This window comes from Sinohyriopsis cumingii, unplaced genomic scaffold (assembly GCF_028554795.1).
Source record: "Sinohyriopsis cumingii isolate HCF-2022 unplaced genomic scaffold, ASM2855479v2 utg002430l, whole genome shotgun sequence".
Classification (NCBI taxonomy): Eukaryota; Metazoa; Mollusca; class Bivalvia; order Unionida; family Unionidae; genus Sinohyriopsis; species Sinohyriopsis cumingii.
In genome coordinates this window covers 227,437-246,004 of record NW_028316206.1, presented here as the reverse complement: position 1 = coordinate 246,004, position 18,568 = coordinate 227,437, and the positions used below count along the sequence as shown (strand labels likewise).

General features: G+C 31.5%; 1 protein-coding gene across 1 annotated transcript in view; it reads right to left on the bottom strand.

Moving 5' to 3' along the window:
* Positions 1-18,568, bottom strand: part of LOC149770748 (N-acetylated-alpha-linked acidic dipeptidase 2-like) — a 120,601-nt gene that overhangs the window by 52,647 nt on the left and 49,386 nt on the right. Inside the window, exons 12-14 of the mRNA XM_089949167.1 lie at positions 16,453-16,584; positions 6,755-6,843; positions 5,951-6,044 (exon numbers count right to left, since the gene is read on the bottom strand). Of these exons, the coding sequence (XP_089805293.1) occupies positions 5,951-6,044; positions 6,755-6,843; positions 16,453-16,584 (315 nt within the window). The remainder of the gene's footprint in view (positions 1-5,950; positions 6,045-6,754; positions 6,844-16,452; positions 16,585-18,568) is intronic.

The following is an 18,568-nucleotide window of genomic DNA, read 5'->3' as shown; positions in this document are numbered from 1 at the left end:
AACCTTTTAATATTAATTTGGGTTCAATCCATAATACTGTAAGTTCCTCTTACATCTTCATTTTTAACTTTGAAAACTAAATTATTATTTCATTAAGTTTTACAAAACTTGTTGGTTTTTCTTTCTTCTGTTACTCAGTTTGTGGAAATTAAGCCATAACTAAATCAATAGCTTTATATAGCTATACAATATGTAAAATGCCACTACCGAGATCAGAAAAATATTGTAACATCAAAAAAATCAATGTGTTGCTGACACTTGTTGACTTCTTTATTTGTGGCATCTGATGCTAAAATCAAGAGACTGTTGCGACACTATGATCTTAAAATAAATGACAGGAAACGGCGGTGAAAACAAAAGTAAGTTTTATAAAATTCATAATATTCATTCCCATACAATAGAAAGTGAAAAATTAAAAATAACTTACATCGTGAATAAAATCCTAAGTAGTCCTAACAGTTGTCACAGTTCCAAAAGTATTGAGTAATCTACTGAATTCGAGTGGTATTCCGAATGAAGTGCACTCTATTGTGGCAATGTGCCAATATTTTTGAAGCATCACAATGATATAATCCAAAATAGCTTTAAATACATACACAATAACTCCTGAACAGCTACTAAATCCGAAAGTCTGAGCACTGCGTAATTCCAATGAATAATTGTAATAAATAAATAAATCTACACAACTATTTAACTCCTTTAAGACTGACGGTTATGCTAGGAATAAATAATTTTCAGTCAATTATCCCTTAAATGAAAATTTAAGATGCAATACAGAAAGCAGACAGAGGCTTAGCTTAATCATTTCGAAATCACTGACTGTCAAACAAGGTCAACTATTTTAGCAGCAGTCCAATTAGGAATTAGGTCAGCTAGATTTCCCATGGAGAATTCCATGACCCGTACTCATCTCATCAACATGTTTACTTCAATTCAAAGTTCATCTCAGTACTTTAAAACTATGTAATGTGCTTAAGAAATCTTAATCTACTGACCCACAATCATAAGGAATATTCATATTTAATATATATATATATATATATATATATATATATATATATATATATATATATATATATATATATATATATATATATATCAAAATAAAGCGATCTGGTACTTTCTAACAAGTGAAATGCTTCTGCAATCTGACTTTCTTACCCCAACATCGACGTTATATTAATGCGACATCAAACTCGAACCCAACAGTCTCTAATTCTTGTTTTTCATTTTGTTATTGAAAGTATGGGGGTTGTAATCACCGAATACAACAATCGGAGAAGGAGCTGAGCTTACATACACTTCAAAGTGTTGTAAAGCTAAACTTAAAATCAAACATTCCTTCTCGATTGTGGAATAATTTCTCTAGCACTTGTTGAATTGTTTAGAACAATAGTACACTGGATGATCCACACCACTGTTGTCTTCCTGAATCAATACTCCACCAAACCAACACCTTTGCATCAACAGAAAACTGTAAACGAATGACTGAAATCTGGAGCCTAAAGAATTTGTGCACTCTAGATTAAGGTCTTTAACTAACCTTAAACATCCTCACATTTTGCAGACCAATATATCGCAGTTTTCTTATATTAAAATTTTGTTCAAGAGTTCAGCGTTTACGGAAAAATCAACAATATTTCTGATAATATCCAGCCAAACCTAAAAATCTCATCAGTTGTTTTTAACTGATAAGTATAGGGAGTTTAGAGATAACCTTGGCATTAACTCTAATATGGTTTAACTTGACTTTGTCCCACAATCTGTCCTATAAATGTATTACAAGCACGGCAAAACTCAAGTGTCCCTTGAAGGAAGCCGTATTTGCATCACTCAGTCGATCAAAGAATTGTTCAATGGGTTTCAAGTAATCTTTCCAGGTGTCCTTGTGAATTATGAAGTCATCGATGTAAGCATTACAATTAAACGTTGGAAAGTCGAAGGCGTCCTTTTCATCCCTAACGGTATTACTTTATATTGTCAAAGTCCATCTAGTAGCCCTTTCCGTCAGTGAGATTTGCCAGAAACCTTTCATAAAGTCATACTTGGTGACAACTTTTGCATCTTTAATTGTGTCACTTATGTAATCAATTCTTTGTATTGGAAATGAATCTGTTTTTGGAACATTGTTAACATTTTAATAATCAATACACGTGCCGAAAGCAATATATGGTTTCGGCACAAGAACAGATGGTGAACCCCAGTCACATGTACTTGGTTCTATGAAATCATTCTCCAGCAAATCTTGAATTTTCTTTTTTCAAACATTCTTGTTTGAGGGGATTGATCCACAAAGGATGCTGTTTCACATTAGTATAGTCTATAATTTCGACGTCATGGTAGATTGTTGTTGTTCGTCTTAGAACATCTGGAAAAAGTGCTCATATTCATTTAATATTTGTTTTTGTCCGCTCTTCTCTTGTGACAGCAGATACAAAGGTTTCTTGTTCAGATTGTCCAATATTTCCAAATTCAAAACTTCATTACAGTCGGATTTCACCTCATCATTTAAATCCTCACTGTGGGACAGGTACAGCCTAATTAATTGAATCACGTGCAGGTTGGTTTAAATTTTCAAAGGAATAGTCTTTGGAAATCTTTTCAACACAGACATTATCGTCAATAAGATTTGATTGCTTGACTTGGTCTTACATAAGGGCGGCACAGTCTACCATTATTCTACAGATTGGTTCATCCAATGTAGAAATATCTTGAGGATAGGCGTTAGGTATTATCTGATTTTGTTTTCCTATCATCTGACAAGTGTGAAAAAATCTACAGTACAAATATCACTTTAATGTTCGGTCAATAAAGTAATTCAAGATGTTGTGATAAGTCTGATTCATCCATAAATGACTAGCCAAGGGAGTTTCAAGGGGTAGACTAAGAACTTCCTTGCCATATACCAGAGGTACAACAATTTGATAGCTCACTGACTAAACGTTACATCGGAGTACTTCATGTGGTATCCATCTTCTCATAAGGACCACATTAATCACAAAGTAACAAACACGCACTTCTATGTCTTCAGTTTCGCTAATAGCCCTCTGAAAACAAACAGGAGATCTTAGGATCTTGTTCCGGTTCGATAACGAGTGATTGTCCTTGTTCACCCTGATTAGAATAAAGAAAATGAATAGCAAAAAGATGATCACTGTTATCAATACTTTTTGATTGTTCCAAACGAGGAGCAAAAGTGACCTCATTGAAATCATCACATTAAATGTGTCATCTAAAGGAATACTTTCCTGATCAACGTCATTCTCAAGAGTTTTCTCTGCCATAGTTCTAGTAACTGCACAAGCAGGGTATAAATCAGGGATTTCATTTTCAATAATGATGAATGAACGCACACAACGGGCAAATAAATTCCCTCTTATATAATCACGGGTTCTGAGACTAAGTCTGATGAGAAATTTACACAATGGAGAAGAATATTAACAAAGCCGCTCGCAGCTCCCTGAATAAAAACACTTTCACTAGAAGAAGACTTCTCAGATAAATTCTAATTACCTGATAATAAAACACTCAGAGAAGCTTCTGTGTCCCTTAAAATTTTAATAAAGACAGACATTTTAGTCTGATGCTTATTTTTTAATATGTAGCAATACAAAATAACGTGATCTGCTTCTTGCAATAGGTGCACATAGAAAGAGAAAAGGATTTCTGATCAGTATTATCAGATGTTTGATTCCTGTAAGTTGTGCCAGAGTGAGATTTGGAAGTACTCGTATGAGACAGATGCTGATTTGTTACAAGAAAACTCCTGAGAGGAATACTTATCGAGAAATGAAACCTTCTGATTCAAGGAGTATTTGTCAGTTGTTCGAGCAGAATTATCTAAATTTTCGACCTTTTTCTCATCAAGGTAGTTTCTGAAATCTTCAACTAATAAGATTAGTATAAGTACTTTGCCTATCACCCAGAAATGCAACGGGTTTTGAATAATGTCATCTAACTTTGAAGATTATGATTCGGTAATATGCATTTGATACAGCTGAAGACAGATGAGGGGGTTCATTTACTGTTGTTTGCTGTTAATCAGTTCAAAAATCATTAGCTTTTAATCCTTTTAAACTAGTCTTTTTGGACATATTATCCATGGACTATTGCATTTATTAAAATAGAAATTTATTAAAATGAAGATTCAGAGGTTAATTTTCTTGATCACCTTTCTGATTTCAAATATAAGCTGTCAAAGGCATGTGACATAGCAAACGAACTAATTTTCACTCTGCTCAGTCAAAACTAAAATTAAGGTATGACAGAAATACAAAGGAAAGAAGTTTTCAGCCTGCTGATAGGGTTCTAGTTCTCTTGCCCATGCCTCAAAATCCTCTTCAGGACAAGTATTATGGTCCTTATACGGTTGAAAAAGTAAGTGACATAAATTATATCATTAAGACTTCTGGGAAGCCAAAATATGGACAACTTTGCAATATAAATACGTTATTAAAGTATGTTGATAGTGATAGCCCTGTTAATCATTCCATCAATTTATTTCTACCTTTTCCATACAGTGAGAATATAAGCGTTGGTTTGCAGTAAGACTGTAACCAATCTACGGAATTCAAAGTCATTTAACAAAATGGACTAGAAACTTTCACATCTACAGCCACAATAAAAGAGTGAACTAAAACAACTATTATGTGAATATGACCACTTGATTCCAGATGTTCTGGCATGAACAAATAAAATCTACCATGACGCTGAAATTGTTGATTTTACACAAGTGAAATAAACATCCTTATATGATGGATTCTCTCAAACATTAATGTTTGGGGAAAAAAAGAATTCAATATAACTGGAGAATGATTTCATAGAACAAAGTAACAGTAACTGGAGTTCACCGTATATTCTAGTGCCAAAACCAGATACTACTTTCTGCATTTACATTGACCATGAAAAAGTGAACAGTGTAACCAATGACTAATGATTATATTAGGATTATTGTAAATTCATTCAATGATATTTTGGACTACATCATTGTGATACATCAAACATCATTGTACATAAATACTATTCCAGGCTATTATCACATCAGCCAATTCAAAATTGGAATTCATTCAAAAAACTGCTGCAATTCACTCAGAAAACTCTATACCTTTGGACTTGTGATAGAACTTTTAGGACATTTTGAGATTAAATTTACAATACTGCAATTTCTTTTACATTTTCACTTTGCATTCTTGAGAAATAAATTATTTATTAAATTTTACAAAATATGCTGGTTTTTTTACAGTCTGTAACTTAGTTTAAGACATTAGAGTCATAAGGATAGATAGATAGATAGATAGATAGATAGATAGATAGATAGATAGGTAGACAGACAGACAGACAGATAGATAGATAGATAGATAGATAGATAGATAGATAGATAGATAGATAGATAGATAGATATAATAGTTCATTTTTCTTGATTATTAGGACAAAAACAATACCTTTGTCCTTTGACAAAGCAAATTTTTTGTCCACAAATTTTAATTATGTAATTGATCATTTGCCTGAGCATGAGGTATTTGATTCTTATTCATATATTATATAGCTCTTGAAAGTGTTGCATAAAAACTGAAATTCTTGTAATATTGGCAAGTCACCAATTTACACATTATTATTTTAGTCAATAAATGTGCTCACAAATATACTGCTAACTATGTTCACATATACAATCTAGAACACAACAAATTGTCTTTGCTTAAGATTTGTGACTTTGTGTAAATTGATGTCACAACCCCAACAAGATGTGGAAACTGCATCTTTAGATCTTCTATATGATATCACCCATTATTTGACAATTGATTGACTCCAATATTAGAGGGATCAGAGCAATGCTTGGCAGGAACACAGTACACTGCCATAAATATCTTTATACAGAAGTAAATAGTTATACTGACTTTGCAAACATGTGATGACACTTCAATATTTTGATGTTTTATTGTAAGAAACTTACATTATCATAAGTATACAACAGTGCAATACTGGGCACGCCAGCTCTTTGGTAGAATGCAGCCAGATCACTTCTTGCACCAAGGGAATAAAAAATGCTGCAATAATAATAATAATAATAATAGCAGCATTACTAGTAGAAATGGGGTGGACCCTTAGTATAAAGTCCCTAAGCATACTATCGTCCTTGTAACAAGTATGGTTGTGGACCCAATTAAACTGCTTACATTTTAATTGATAACTGCTGCCTAATTTATTTTACTTCATGACAATCAATTATAATCTAAAGTGACATGCATGGTCTGGTGCACTTTATAAATGCAATCCTGGAACAACCCCAACTTATAAATTGGGCATGCCCCTGATGATCAGCATTTATAACATTGTTATGTAGATGTAATACACTTTTGTAGTCATGGTAGTAGTAGCAATAGTAACTGTAGTGATAGTAGAGATATAACAAGTTATTAACAGCATGATTACAAGATGAAGGAAAAATAATGAGAAGTGAAGAAGATGAGGATAATGATGTTGTGCCCTCTTAGCATTATAAAGATGATACATGAGTTACCAAAGTCAATTAGCATAATATGTATGTGATTGCTAGCAAACATGTGTGAACTGTATGAATCTACTTTTTTAACTGAAAGACCAATGCAACTCACATGGTCCCATTTTGGGGGAACTGGGGTATTATTTTCTAGGAGGTTTCCTGTTTACCCATGATAAAAATTGAAGTTATTCAAGAACAAACTTAGACTCATACAAGCATTTGAACTACAATGGAAATCAAACAATGTCTTTTTACCTTGGTTCTCCGGTACCATTTCCTGGATTTGTCTTGTTCCATATGTCATACAGGGTCCTATAGGGTGATGTTGGATCAGGATTAGGAATCTTAAAAGGAAAAATAGTTTTAAAAGATTCAGTCCAACTTAAAAACTCAATGAAGTCTGGGTCCAAATGTTTTATCTTTTGATTGTTTAGAGTTTTTTAAAGTTGCATGCAAAAAAGATGGCTTCATTATGAGACTGAACCAGTCATTAGAGCAATAACAAGTATTGCAGTGATCCCATGTATTCAAGTGATTCTGAGCATTCTAGTGATCCCATGTATTCAAGTGATTCTGAGCATTCTAGTGATCCCACATATTCAAGTGATTCTGAGCATTCTAGTGATCCCATGTATTCAAGTGATTCTGAGCATTCTAGTGATCCCATGTATTCAAGTGATTCTGAGCAATTTGCACAATGCTGAATATTTAAGTATTGCTTAAGTATTAAACACTGAGTATTGCAGCAATGTTGAGTATTTAAGTATTTGATTTAAGTTGAGTACAAGTTATGCAGAGTACTCATGTGATGCAGAGTACTCATGTGATGCTGAGTATTCTAGTGATTCTGAGTATCTGAGTGATGCCAATGCAAATATATGATTGGTACTTCAGTTGTCAAGATTTACACTGCACAGAATGATATAGAATATAAATCATTTATTAGTTTATCAAATCCATATTTATACACTCTTTGATTGACCGATAATGTAATATAATGTGAAGATTTCCAATGAAAAAACCCAGTCTAACTGTAAACAAGACTGACCATGAATACATGTTATTTAAACATTTGGTTTGAAACTTACAAAATCAAGAACAAAAGTTAGCTATGTAAACATTCTATCTACAACATACAACCACTGACAAAAGTTAAGCAAATAATATAAATTAAATATACATAATATATACATGACAAGCACTTGAGCACATAATAAACACCTGTTATAATTTGAAAGCATTATTGAAATTTATAAATAAAAAAATGGAAGTAAATAAATAAATATATTTAAAATTTAAATCAGACATTACAACATGATCAGAATGTTAAAATATGCAAACACATTTATATCGGTTAATGCATGTGGCAAACACATTTATATTGGTTAACACATGTGGCAAACACATTTATATCAGTTAATGCATGTGGCAAACACATTTATATCAGTTAATGCATGTGGCAATTCAGCAAATGTTCTGGTTTAGTCATAAATGTTATATTCGTTAAATTTACAAAATTGTCAGCTTTGATGATGTTATGTACAGTGCAGAGAATTATAATTTAACAGCAGATAAACAAGCTTTTTTTTAAATGCATGATACATTGTGTTTAATTTCATGTAACAGCTGATTCAGTAAACATAATTTGGCCACATAAGAATAAAATAAACATAACCTGTAGTAAAATAAATAGCATAAGATGTTGCAGATTATATAAAATGAAGACTAGTCATATTGTCTCTAATTAGAATCAGCGGTTTGTCAATTATAGTTTATTGCCCATAGCTAATATAATCACTATAATTGCTTACTGACTCTGCTATAGAAACACTAAAACCTGATATATATATATATATATATATATATATATATATATATATATATATATATATATATATATGACTTTAAAACTTTAAAACTAGTGCCAGATTGCTGAATTCATTAGTTTTTATTTTCTTGTTATACAATCAGTGGTTTGTCAATTATAGTTGAAGTTTATTGCCCATAGCTCATTACTACAAGTTAATATACATATAATTGCTATAAAATGCTTATTAACTGTGCTATTTTAACACTAAAACCTGATAGATAGATAAATAGATAGATAGGACTTTAAAACTTTAAAACTAGTGACTAAATGTTGAATTTATTAGTTTTCATTTTCTTGTTATTGTTTCATTTATCATTACTATTTATCATGAAATATGAAGCAATACCTCTGCTTGGTGACCATTACAGTTTCAATATAGATATAAAGTTCATTGCAAGGATTGTTTGAGTACTCAAGGGCTAATGATGGGCACTGTCTCTGTGGTGAAGATTTCAAAGACATGCAAAATTATAAATTTTGCCTTTTAGTCTTAACGATTGCTTCTTTTACATGTATTTATTTGGGCTTTTTTTCTTCACAATTGGTCTAGTTTTTTTTTACAGAAATGATGGTCCAGACCTCATTCCAACTTAACCAATAAATTATCTGCATTGTCTGATAAACTAAATTCCAAAAGTATTTTGAAAACTGAATATAACTAAGAGCACCAATAACAGTGAAGTCAGATCAATATTTGACTAACATTTTCCTTCGATTACCTTTTTGAAATTTTAATTGATAACTTTGTTTAGAAAACAAATTAAAATTAAAGGCATTCCAAAAACAGATGGTGGTGATAAAGTGTACAAAAAGTCTGCAAGTTCACAGATTTTCTAACAAATTAGGGCAAACATTCCTCTCAATATATGTTCTTTGCATATGTTTGCCAGTACTGAACTTTCTAGTGTAAAACACATTAAAATACACTAATACAGATAGGGACTAATTTTACGAAGACTATCATTGCTGAATGCTTTCAGAAAAAAGAATTGCATCTGAATAGAAAAGTCTTTAATCTGTGATAAAACAAATGTAACTAAAAAATTGATGCATTGTATCAATAGATTTGAAACTTACAGGTTTCTTTCTGACATCATTGATTTGGAAAAGACATTTAAGAACAAAATTGACCACTGTCACAAATTCAAGAAAACTGTAAGGTTTAATTGTCAATTTTTTGTTTAAATGTTACCTGGGAGCAAAGTTTGCTACAATATGCCATTAATAGTTCCTTAAACATATCCATCTGGACATAGAGTTTAGTAAATGTAACCTAGAAACTCAGTTAGTCCTTATCATTTATTCCTGGTTATTTGTGTTTTAACTTTCTGTTTAGTAAACACTGTTTCAAAAACACTGATCCATAATTTGCTCATTAAATTACCATGTGCAGCAAAATGATGGTCATCCTCTGCGATTTTCTGATATATTTATAACTTATCTGAAATACCTCAAAGTTGTTTATTCTTGCAGGTATAGTACTATCAATAAATGAATTTAATTGGGACCATATCTATACTCATGCTTGCAATGTGTACATGGATAATATTAGACAAATTCAGCAATGTCACAACTGTCACTGTAATAAGAATGAAAGCAATTGTTTTCTTTCCAATGTCTGCCATGTAGGACAATCTCTACATAGAAACATCTAAGTGGGGTACAGACAAAATAAAACCAGAATGAAATCCTCCAGTCATACCTCCACCTGACAAAATCCTCGCTGGTCACAATCCATCTCCCACCAGCAAATGAAAGATAGGAATAGAAACCAAAATCAGTGGGAGTGTTCCCAACGGAAGGCAAGCAGGAGTACAATTACTACATACTTAGATTGCAATGATTTACATGTGACCATCCTGAACAGCCATGATGTTGATCCATACCATGCTGAGGTGGCAAAGTTTAGACTCCATTTACATGAACAAAGTGAGTTCATGTGATAGGCCTGTTAGACTCTTTCTAAATTTATATGATAGGCCTGTTAAACTCTATTTAGACTCTATTTACATCTGAATTCATAAATAGGCCTGTTAGACTCTATTTAGACTATTTACATCTGAATTCATAAAATAGGCCTGTTAGACTCTATTTAGACTATTTACATCTGAATTCATAAAATAGGCCTGTTAGACTCTATTTAGACTATTTACATCTGAATTCATAAAATAGGCCTGTTAGACTCTATTTAGACTATTTACATCTGAATTCATAAAATAGGCCTGTTAGACTCTATTTAGACTATTTACATCTGAATTCATAAAATAGGCCTGTTAGACTCTATTTAGACTATTTACATCTGAATTCATAAATAGGCCTATTAGACTCTATTTAGACTCTATTTACATCTGAATTCATACAATAGGCCTGTTATACTCTATTTAGACTATTTGCATCTGAATTCATACAATAGCCCTTTTATACTCTATTTAGACTATTTACATCTGAATTCATACAATAGGCCTGTTAGACTCTATTTAAACTCTATTTACATCTGAATTCATACAATAGGCCTAATCAGATCATTATCAATGCAGTGCTTGATGCCATGGAAACCCTGAGAGTCAATGAGGCATGGCTTCCAGTGGAAGTAGAGCATTACTAGTATAAAGAAGTAATAGTTAATAAGTTTACTGTATCTGACCAGTATTATATTCTGTTAAATACCTAAAAGCTCAGCAATAATTATTTTGGGTGATAAACATGAAATTCCATAATAGAACTAAATATGAACTGTAATTGGCATTATGTTATATTTCTTATTTTTCCCTTGCCCAGTTTCATTATGATGGATGTATTCATGTACTAATACCTAAACCAATACTGGTGGCATTATGTTATATTTCATTATGATGGATGTATTCATGTTCTAATACCTAAACTAATACCAGTGGCATTATGTTATATTTCATTATGATGGATGTTTACATGTAATAATACCTAAACCAATACCAGTGGCATTATGTTATGTTTCTTATTTTTCCCTTGCCCAGTTTCATTATGATGGATGTATTCATGTACTAATACCTAAACCAATACCAGTGGCATTATGTTATATTTCATTATGATGGATGTATTCATGTACTAATACCTAAACCAATACCAGTGGCATTATGTTATGTTTCTTATTTTTCCCTTGCCCAGTTTCATTATGATGGATGTTTTCATGTACTAATACCTAAACCAATACCAGTGGCATTATGTTATGTTTCTTATTTTTCCCTTGCCCAGTTTCATTATGATGGATGTATTCATGTACTAATACCTAAACCAGTACCAGTGGCATTATGTTATGTTTCTTATTTTTCCCTTGCCCAGTTTGATTATGATGGATGTATTCATGTACTAATACCTAAACTGATACCAGTGGCATTATGTTATATTTCATTATGATGGATGTATTCATGTTCTAATACCTAAACCAATACCAGTGGCATTATGTTATGTTTCTTATTTTTCCCTTGCCCAGTTTGATTATGATGGATGTATTCATGTACTAATACCTAAACTAATACCAGTGGCATTATGTTATATTTCATTATGATGGATGTATTCATGTACTAATACCTAAACTAATACCAGTGGCATTATGTTATGTTTCTTATTTTTCCCTTGCCCAGTTTCATTATGATGGATGTATTCATGTACTAATACCTAAACCAGTACCAGTGGCATTATGTTATATTTCATTATGATGGATGTTTACATGTAATAATACCTAAACCAATACCAGTGGCATTATGTTATATTTCATTATGATGGATGTATTCATGTACTAATACCTAAACCAGTACCAGTGGCATTATGTTATGTTTCTTATTTTTCCCTTGCCCAGTTTGATTATGATGGATGTATTCATGTACTAATACCTAAACTAATACCAGTGGCATTATGTTATATTTCATTATGATGGATGTATTCATGTACTAATACCTAAACCAATACCAGTGGCATTATGTTATGTTTCTTATTTTTCCCTTGCCCAGTTTGATTATGATGGATGTATTCATGTACTAATACCTAAACCAATACCAGTGGCATTATGTTATATTTCATTATGATGGATGCATTCATGTACTAATACCTAAACTAATACCAGTGGCATTATGTTATGTTTCTTATTTTTCCCTTGCCCAGTTTCATTATGATGGATGTATTCATGTACTAATACCTAAACCAGTACCAGTGGCATCATGTTATATTTCATTATGATGGATGTTTACATGTAATAATACCTAAACCAATACCAGTGGCATTATGTTATATTTCATTATGATGGATGTATTCATGTACTAATACCTAAACCAATACCAGTGGCATTATGTTATGTTTCTTATTTTTCCCTTGCCCAGTCTCATTATGATGGATGTATTCATGTACTAATACCTAAACCAATACCAGTGGCATTATGTTATATTTCTTATTTTTCCCTTGCCCAGTTTCATAATGATGGATGTATTCATGTACTAATACGTAAACCAGTACCAGTGGCATTATGTTATATTTCATTATGATAGATGCATTCATGTACTAATACCTAAACCAGTACCAGTGGCATTATGTTATGTTTCTTATTTTTCCCTTGCCCAGTTTCATTATGATGGATGTATTCATGTACTAATACCTAAACCAGTACCAGTGGCATTATGTTATGTTTCTTATTTTTCCCTTGCCCAGTTTCATTATGATGGATGTATTCATGTACTAATACCTAAACCAGTACCAGTGGCATTATGTTATGTTTCTTATTTTTCCCTTGCCCAGTTTCATTATGATGGATGTATTCATGTACTAATACCTAAACCAGTACCAGTGGCATTATGTTATATTTCATTATGATGGATGTTTACATGTAATAATACCTAAACTGATACCAGTGGCATTATGTTATATTTCATTATGATAGATGTATTCATGTACTAATACCTAAACTAATACCAGTGGCATTATGTTATGTTTCTTATTTTTCCCTTGCCCAGTTTCATTATGATGGATGTATTCATGTACTAATACCTAAACCAATACCAGTGGCATTATGTTATGTTTCTTATTTTTCCCTTGCCCAGTTTCATTATGATGGATGTATTCATGTACTAATACCTAAACCAGTACCAGTGGCATTATGTTATATTTCATTATGATGGATGTTTACATGTAATAATACCTAAACCAATACCAGTGGCATTATGTTATATTTCATTATGATGGATGTATTCATGTACTAATACCTAAACCAATACCAGTGGCATTATGTTATGTTTCTTATTTTTCCCTTGCCCAGTTTCATTATGATGGATGTATTCATGTACTAATACCTAAACTAATACCAGTGGCATTATGTTATGTTTCTTATTTTTCCCTTGCCCAGTTTCATTATGATGGATGCATTCATGTACTAATACCTAAACCAATACCAGTGGCATTATGTTATGTTTCTTATTTTTCCCTTGCCCAGTTTCATTATGATAGATGTATTCATGTACTAATACCTAAACCAATACCAGTCGCATTATGGTATATTTCATTATGATAGATGTATTCATGTACTACTACCTAAACTGATACCAGTGGCATTATGTTATATTTCATTATGATGGATGTATTCATGTACTAATACCTAAACCAGTACCAGTGGCATTATGTTATGTTTCTTATTTTTCCCTTGCCCAGTTTCATTATGATGGATGTTTTCATGTACTAATACCTAAACCAATACCAGTGGCATTATGTTATGTTTCTTATTTTTCCCTTGCCCAGTTTCATTATGATAGATGTATTCATGTACTAATACCTAAACCAATACCAGTTGCATTATGGTATATTTCATTATGATAGATGTATTCATGTACTACTACCTAAACTGATACCAGTGGCATTATGTTATATTTCATTATGATGGATGTATTCATGTACTAATACCTAAACCAATACCGGTGGCATTATGTTATATTTCATTATGATGGATGTCTTCATGTACTAATACCTAAACCAATACCAGTGGCATTATGTTATGTTTCATTATGATAGATGTATTCATGTACTAATACCTAAACCAATACCAGTGGCATTATGTTATGTTTCTTATTTTTCCCTTGCCCAGTTTCATTATGATAGATGTATTCATGTACTAATACCTAAACCAATACCAGTCGCATTATGGTATATTTCATTATGATAGATGTATTCATGTACTACTACCTAAACTGATACCAGTGGCATTATGTTATATTTCATTATGATGGATGTATTCATGTACTAATACCTAAACCAATACCGGTGGCATTATGTTATATTTCATTATGATGGATGTCTTCATGTACTAATACCTAAACCAATACCAGTGGCATTATGTTATATTTCATTATGATGGATGTCTTCATGTACTAATACCTAAACCAATACCAGTGGCATTATGTTATGTTTCATTATGATAGATGTCTTCATGTACTAATACCTAAACCAATACCAGTGGCATTATGTTATGTTTCATTATGATAGATGTATTCATGTACTAATACCTAAACTAATACCAGTCGCATTATGGTATATTTCATTATGATAGATGTATTCATGTACTACTACCTAAACTGATACCAGTGGCATTATGTTATATTTCATTATGATGGATGTATTCATGTACTAATACCTAAACCAATACCAGTGGCATTATGTTATATTTCATTATGATGGATGTCTTCATGTACTAATACCTAAACCAATACCAGTGGCATTATGTTATATTTGATTATGATGGACATATTCATGTACTAATACCTAAACCAATACCAGTGGCATTATGTTATATTTCATTATAATGGATGCATTCATGTACTAATACCTAAACCAATACCAGTGGCATTATGTTACATTTCTTATTTTTCCCTAACCCAGTTTGATTATGATGGATGTATTCATGACACTAATACCTAAACCAGTACCAGTGGCATTATGTTATATTTCATTATGATAGATGTATTCATGTACTAATACTTAAACCAATACCAGTGGCATTATGTTATATTTTGTTATGATAGGTGTATTCATGTTCTAATACCTAATCCAATACCAGATCTTTTAACATGATTATATTGAAAACTGAAAGCAAGTTACCAGTACTCAAACGTGGTTGGAAAATTATACTCCATCTTCCATCGTGCATGGAGGGATTTTGTTCGAGGGTGATTTTGACATGGGGGGGGGGTATACTCCATCTTCCTTCATGCATGGAAGGATTTTGTTCAAGGGTAATTTTATCAGTGGGAGATTATGTCAGGCTGGGATTTTGCCCTGACTTAAGGGTGAATTAAAGGACATTAAGTATGATTTCAAAACAGCCCTTGTTTTAATTTCACTTTAGTGTTTTTATTTCAGGAGATTAAGTCACATAGTGTACCATCTGTCAGAATGGATACAAAATTGCTGACATGTTAATCTCTACCATCTGTCAGAATGGATACAAAATTGCTGACATGTTAATCTGTACCATCTGTCAGAATGGATACAAAATTGCTGAATGTTAATCTGTACCATCTGTCAGAATGGATACAAAATTGCTGACATGTTAATCTCTACCATCTGTCAGAATGGATACAAAATTGCTGACATGTTAATCTCTACCATCTGTCAGAATGGATACAAAATTGCTGACATGTTAATCTGGATGTTACTGCCTCAAATTATGGTGGCTCTCCCATCTTGTTTGATCCCTCTACTGCCTCAAATTTGGGTGGCTGACCCACCTGAAATATTGATCTCTGTACCACATGAAATGATGACTGCTCTTCTACTATATATTTCAATGATGTATTGCCATGCATTGTGTTATACAACTAATCAAGGAGTGAATTACATTGACATATGTTTGAGTGAGATTTTCACTCATTTTCACAATGTCACATGTTGTGTTGTGTGTTTCAGTGTTTGCACAATTTCTGACACATCAATCTAGATCATAGAGCCTCACATTTAAATGACCCTGCTGCCACAAATTTTGATGAAAAAAATTCAAATTTGGATATTTTACAAATTTAATACTGGATTACATTCATAATTGTGGCATATATTTCAGAATGTTTCTACTCACAAGTTTGGCAGCTTGATAAAGTGGATCCTGAAGAAGTGGACTCGTACCAGCCACCAGATTATCTATGTAGTCCACAGCATAGTCCACATTTATATAGGCTACAGCTCTCTCATACAGCACCTTCATGTATTCCTATGTAAGGAATAAACATGGTGTTTATTTTTCATCATTAGCAATTTCCTTTACTCAGAGCATAAATATTTTCACAGTTACAAATTTTCAGCACTAGACTACACTGCCTTCATCTAATATTGATCACATGACTTATAATGGTCACGTGATAGGAGGAGACTCGGGTGTAGATGAGTGGTAATTTAAGCCTGAACTATGACGATATTTATGCTCTCAGTATGGATAATTACTAATGATCAATAATTATCCAGTATGAGAAATTGCTTATCATCGATAATTATCCAGTATAGGAAATTACTAAGGATCAATAATTATTAAGTATGGGAAATTACTAATGATCATTAATTATCCAGTATGGGTAATTGCTAATGATCAATAATTATCCAGTATGAGTAATTACTAATGATCAATAATTATTCATTATGGGTAATTACTAATGATCAATAATTATCCAGTATAGGAAATTACTAATGATCATTAATTATCAAGAATGAGAAATTGCTTATCATCGATAATTATCCAGTATAGGAAATTACTAAGGATCAATAATTATTAAGTATGGGAAATTACTAATGATCATTAATTATCCAGTATGGGTAATTGCTAATGATCAATAATTATCCAGTATGAGTAATTACTAATGACCAATAATTATTCATTATGGGTAATTACTAATGATCAATAATTATCCAGTATGGGAAATTACTAATGATCATTAATTATCCAGTATGAGAAATTGCTTATCATCGATAATTATCCAGTATAGGAAATTACTAAGGATCAATAATTATTAAGTATGGGAAATTACTAATGATCATTAATTATCCAGTATGGGTAATTGCTAATGATCAATAATTATCCAGCATGATTAATTACTAATGATCAATAATTATTCATTATGGGTAATTACTAATGATCAATAATTATCCAGTATAGGAAATTACTAATGATCATTAATTATCCAGAATGAGTAATTACTAATTATCAATAATTATCCAGTATAAGAAATTACTAAGGATCAATAATTATCCAGTATGGGTAATTACTAATGATTATTAATTATCTAGAGCCGGAAGCAAACTTTTCAGTTGTATGATGTATTTTATCATACAGTATATGTTGTATGATGTATTTTATCATACAGTATATGTTGTATGATGCATTTTATCATACAGTATATGTTGTATGATGCATTTTATTGTACAGTATATGTTGTATGATGCATTATATCATACAGTATATGTTGTATGATGTACTTTATCATACAGTATATGTTGTATCATGCATTTTATCATACAGTATATGTTGTATGATGTATTTTATCATACAGTATATGTTGTATGATGCATTTTATTGTACAGTATATGTTGTATGATGCATTTTATCATACAGAATATGTTGTATGATGCATTTTATCATACAGTATATGTTGTATGATGTATTTTATTGTACAGTACATGTTGTATGATGCATTTTATCATACAGTATATGTTGTATGATGCATTTTATCATACAGTATATGTTGTATGATGCATTTTATCATACAGTATATGTTGTATGATGCATTATATCATACAGTATATGTTGTATGATATATTTTATCATACAGTATATGTTGTATGATGCATTATATCATACAGTATATGTTGTATGATGCATTTTATCATACAGTATATGTTGTATGATGCATTTTATTGTACAGTATATGTTGTATGATGCATTTTATCATACAGTATATGTTGTATGATGCATTTTATTGTACAGTATATGTTGTATGATGCATTTTATTGTACAGTATATGTTGTATGATGTATTTTATCATACAGTATATGTTCTATGATGCATTTTATCATACAGTATATGTTGTATGATGCATTTTATCATACAGTATATGTTGTATGATGTATTTTATCATACAGTATATGTTGTATGATGTATTTTATCATACAGTATATGTTGTACTGACAGAAATAGCTTCCAGCTC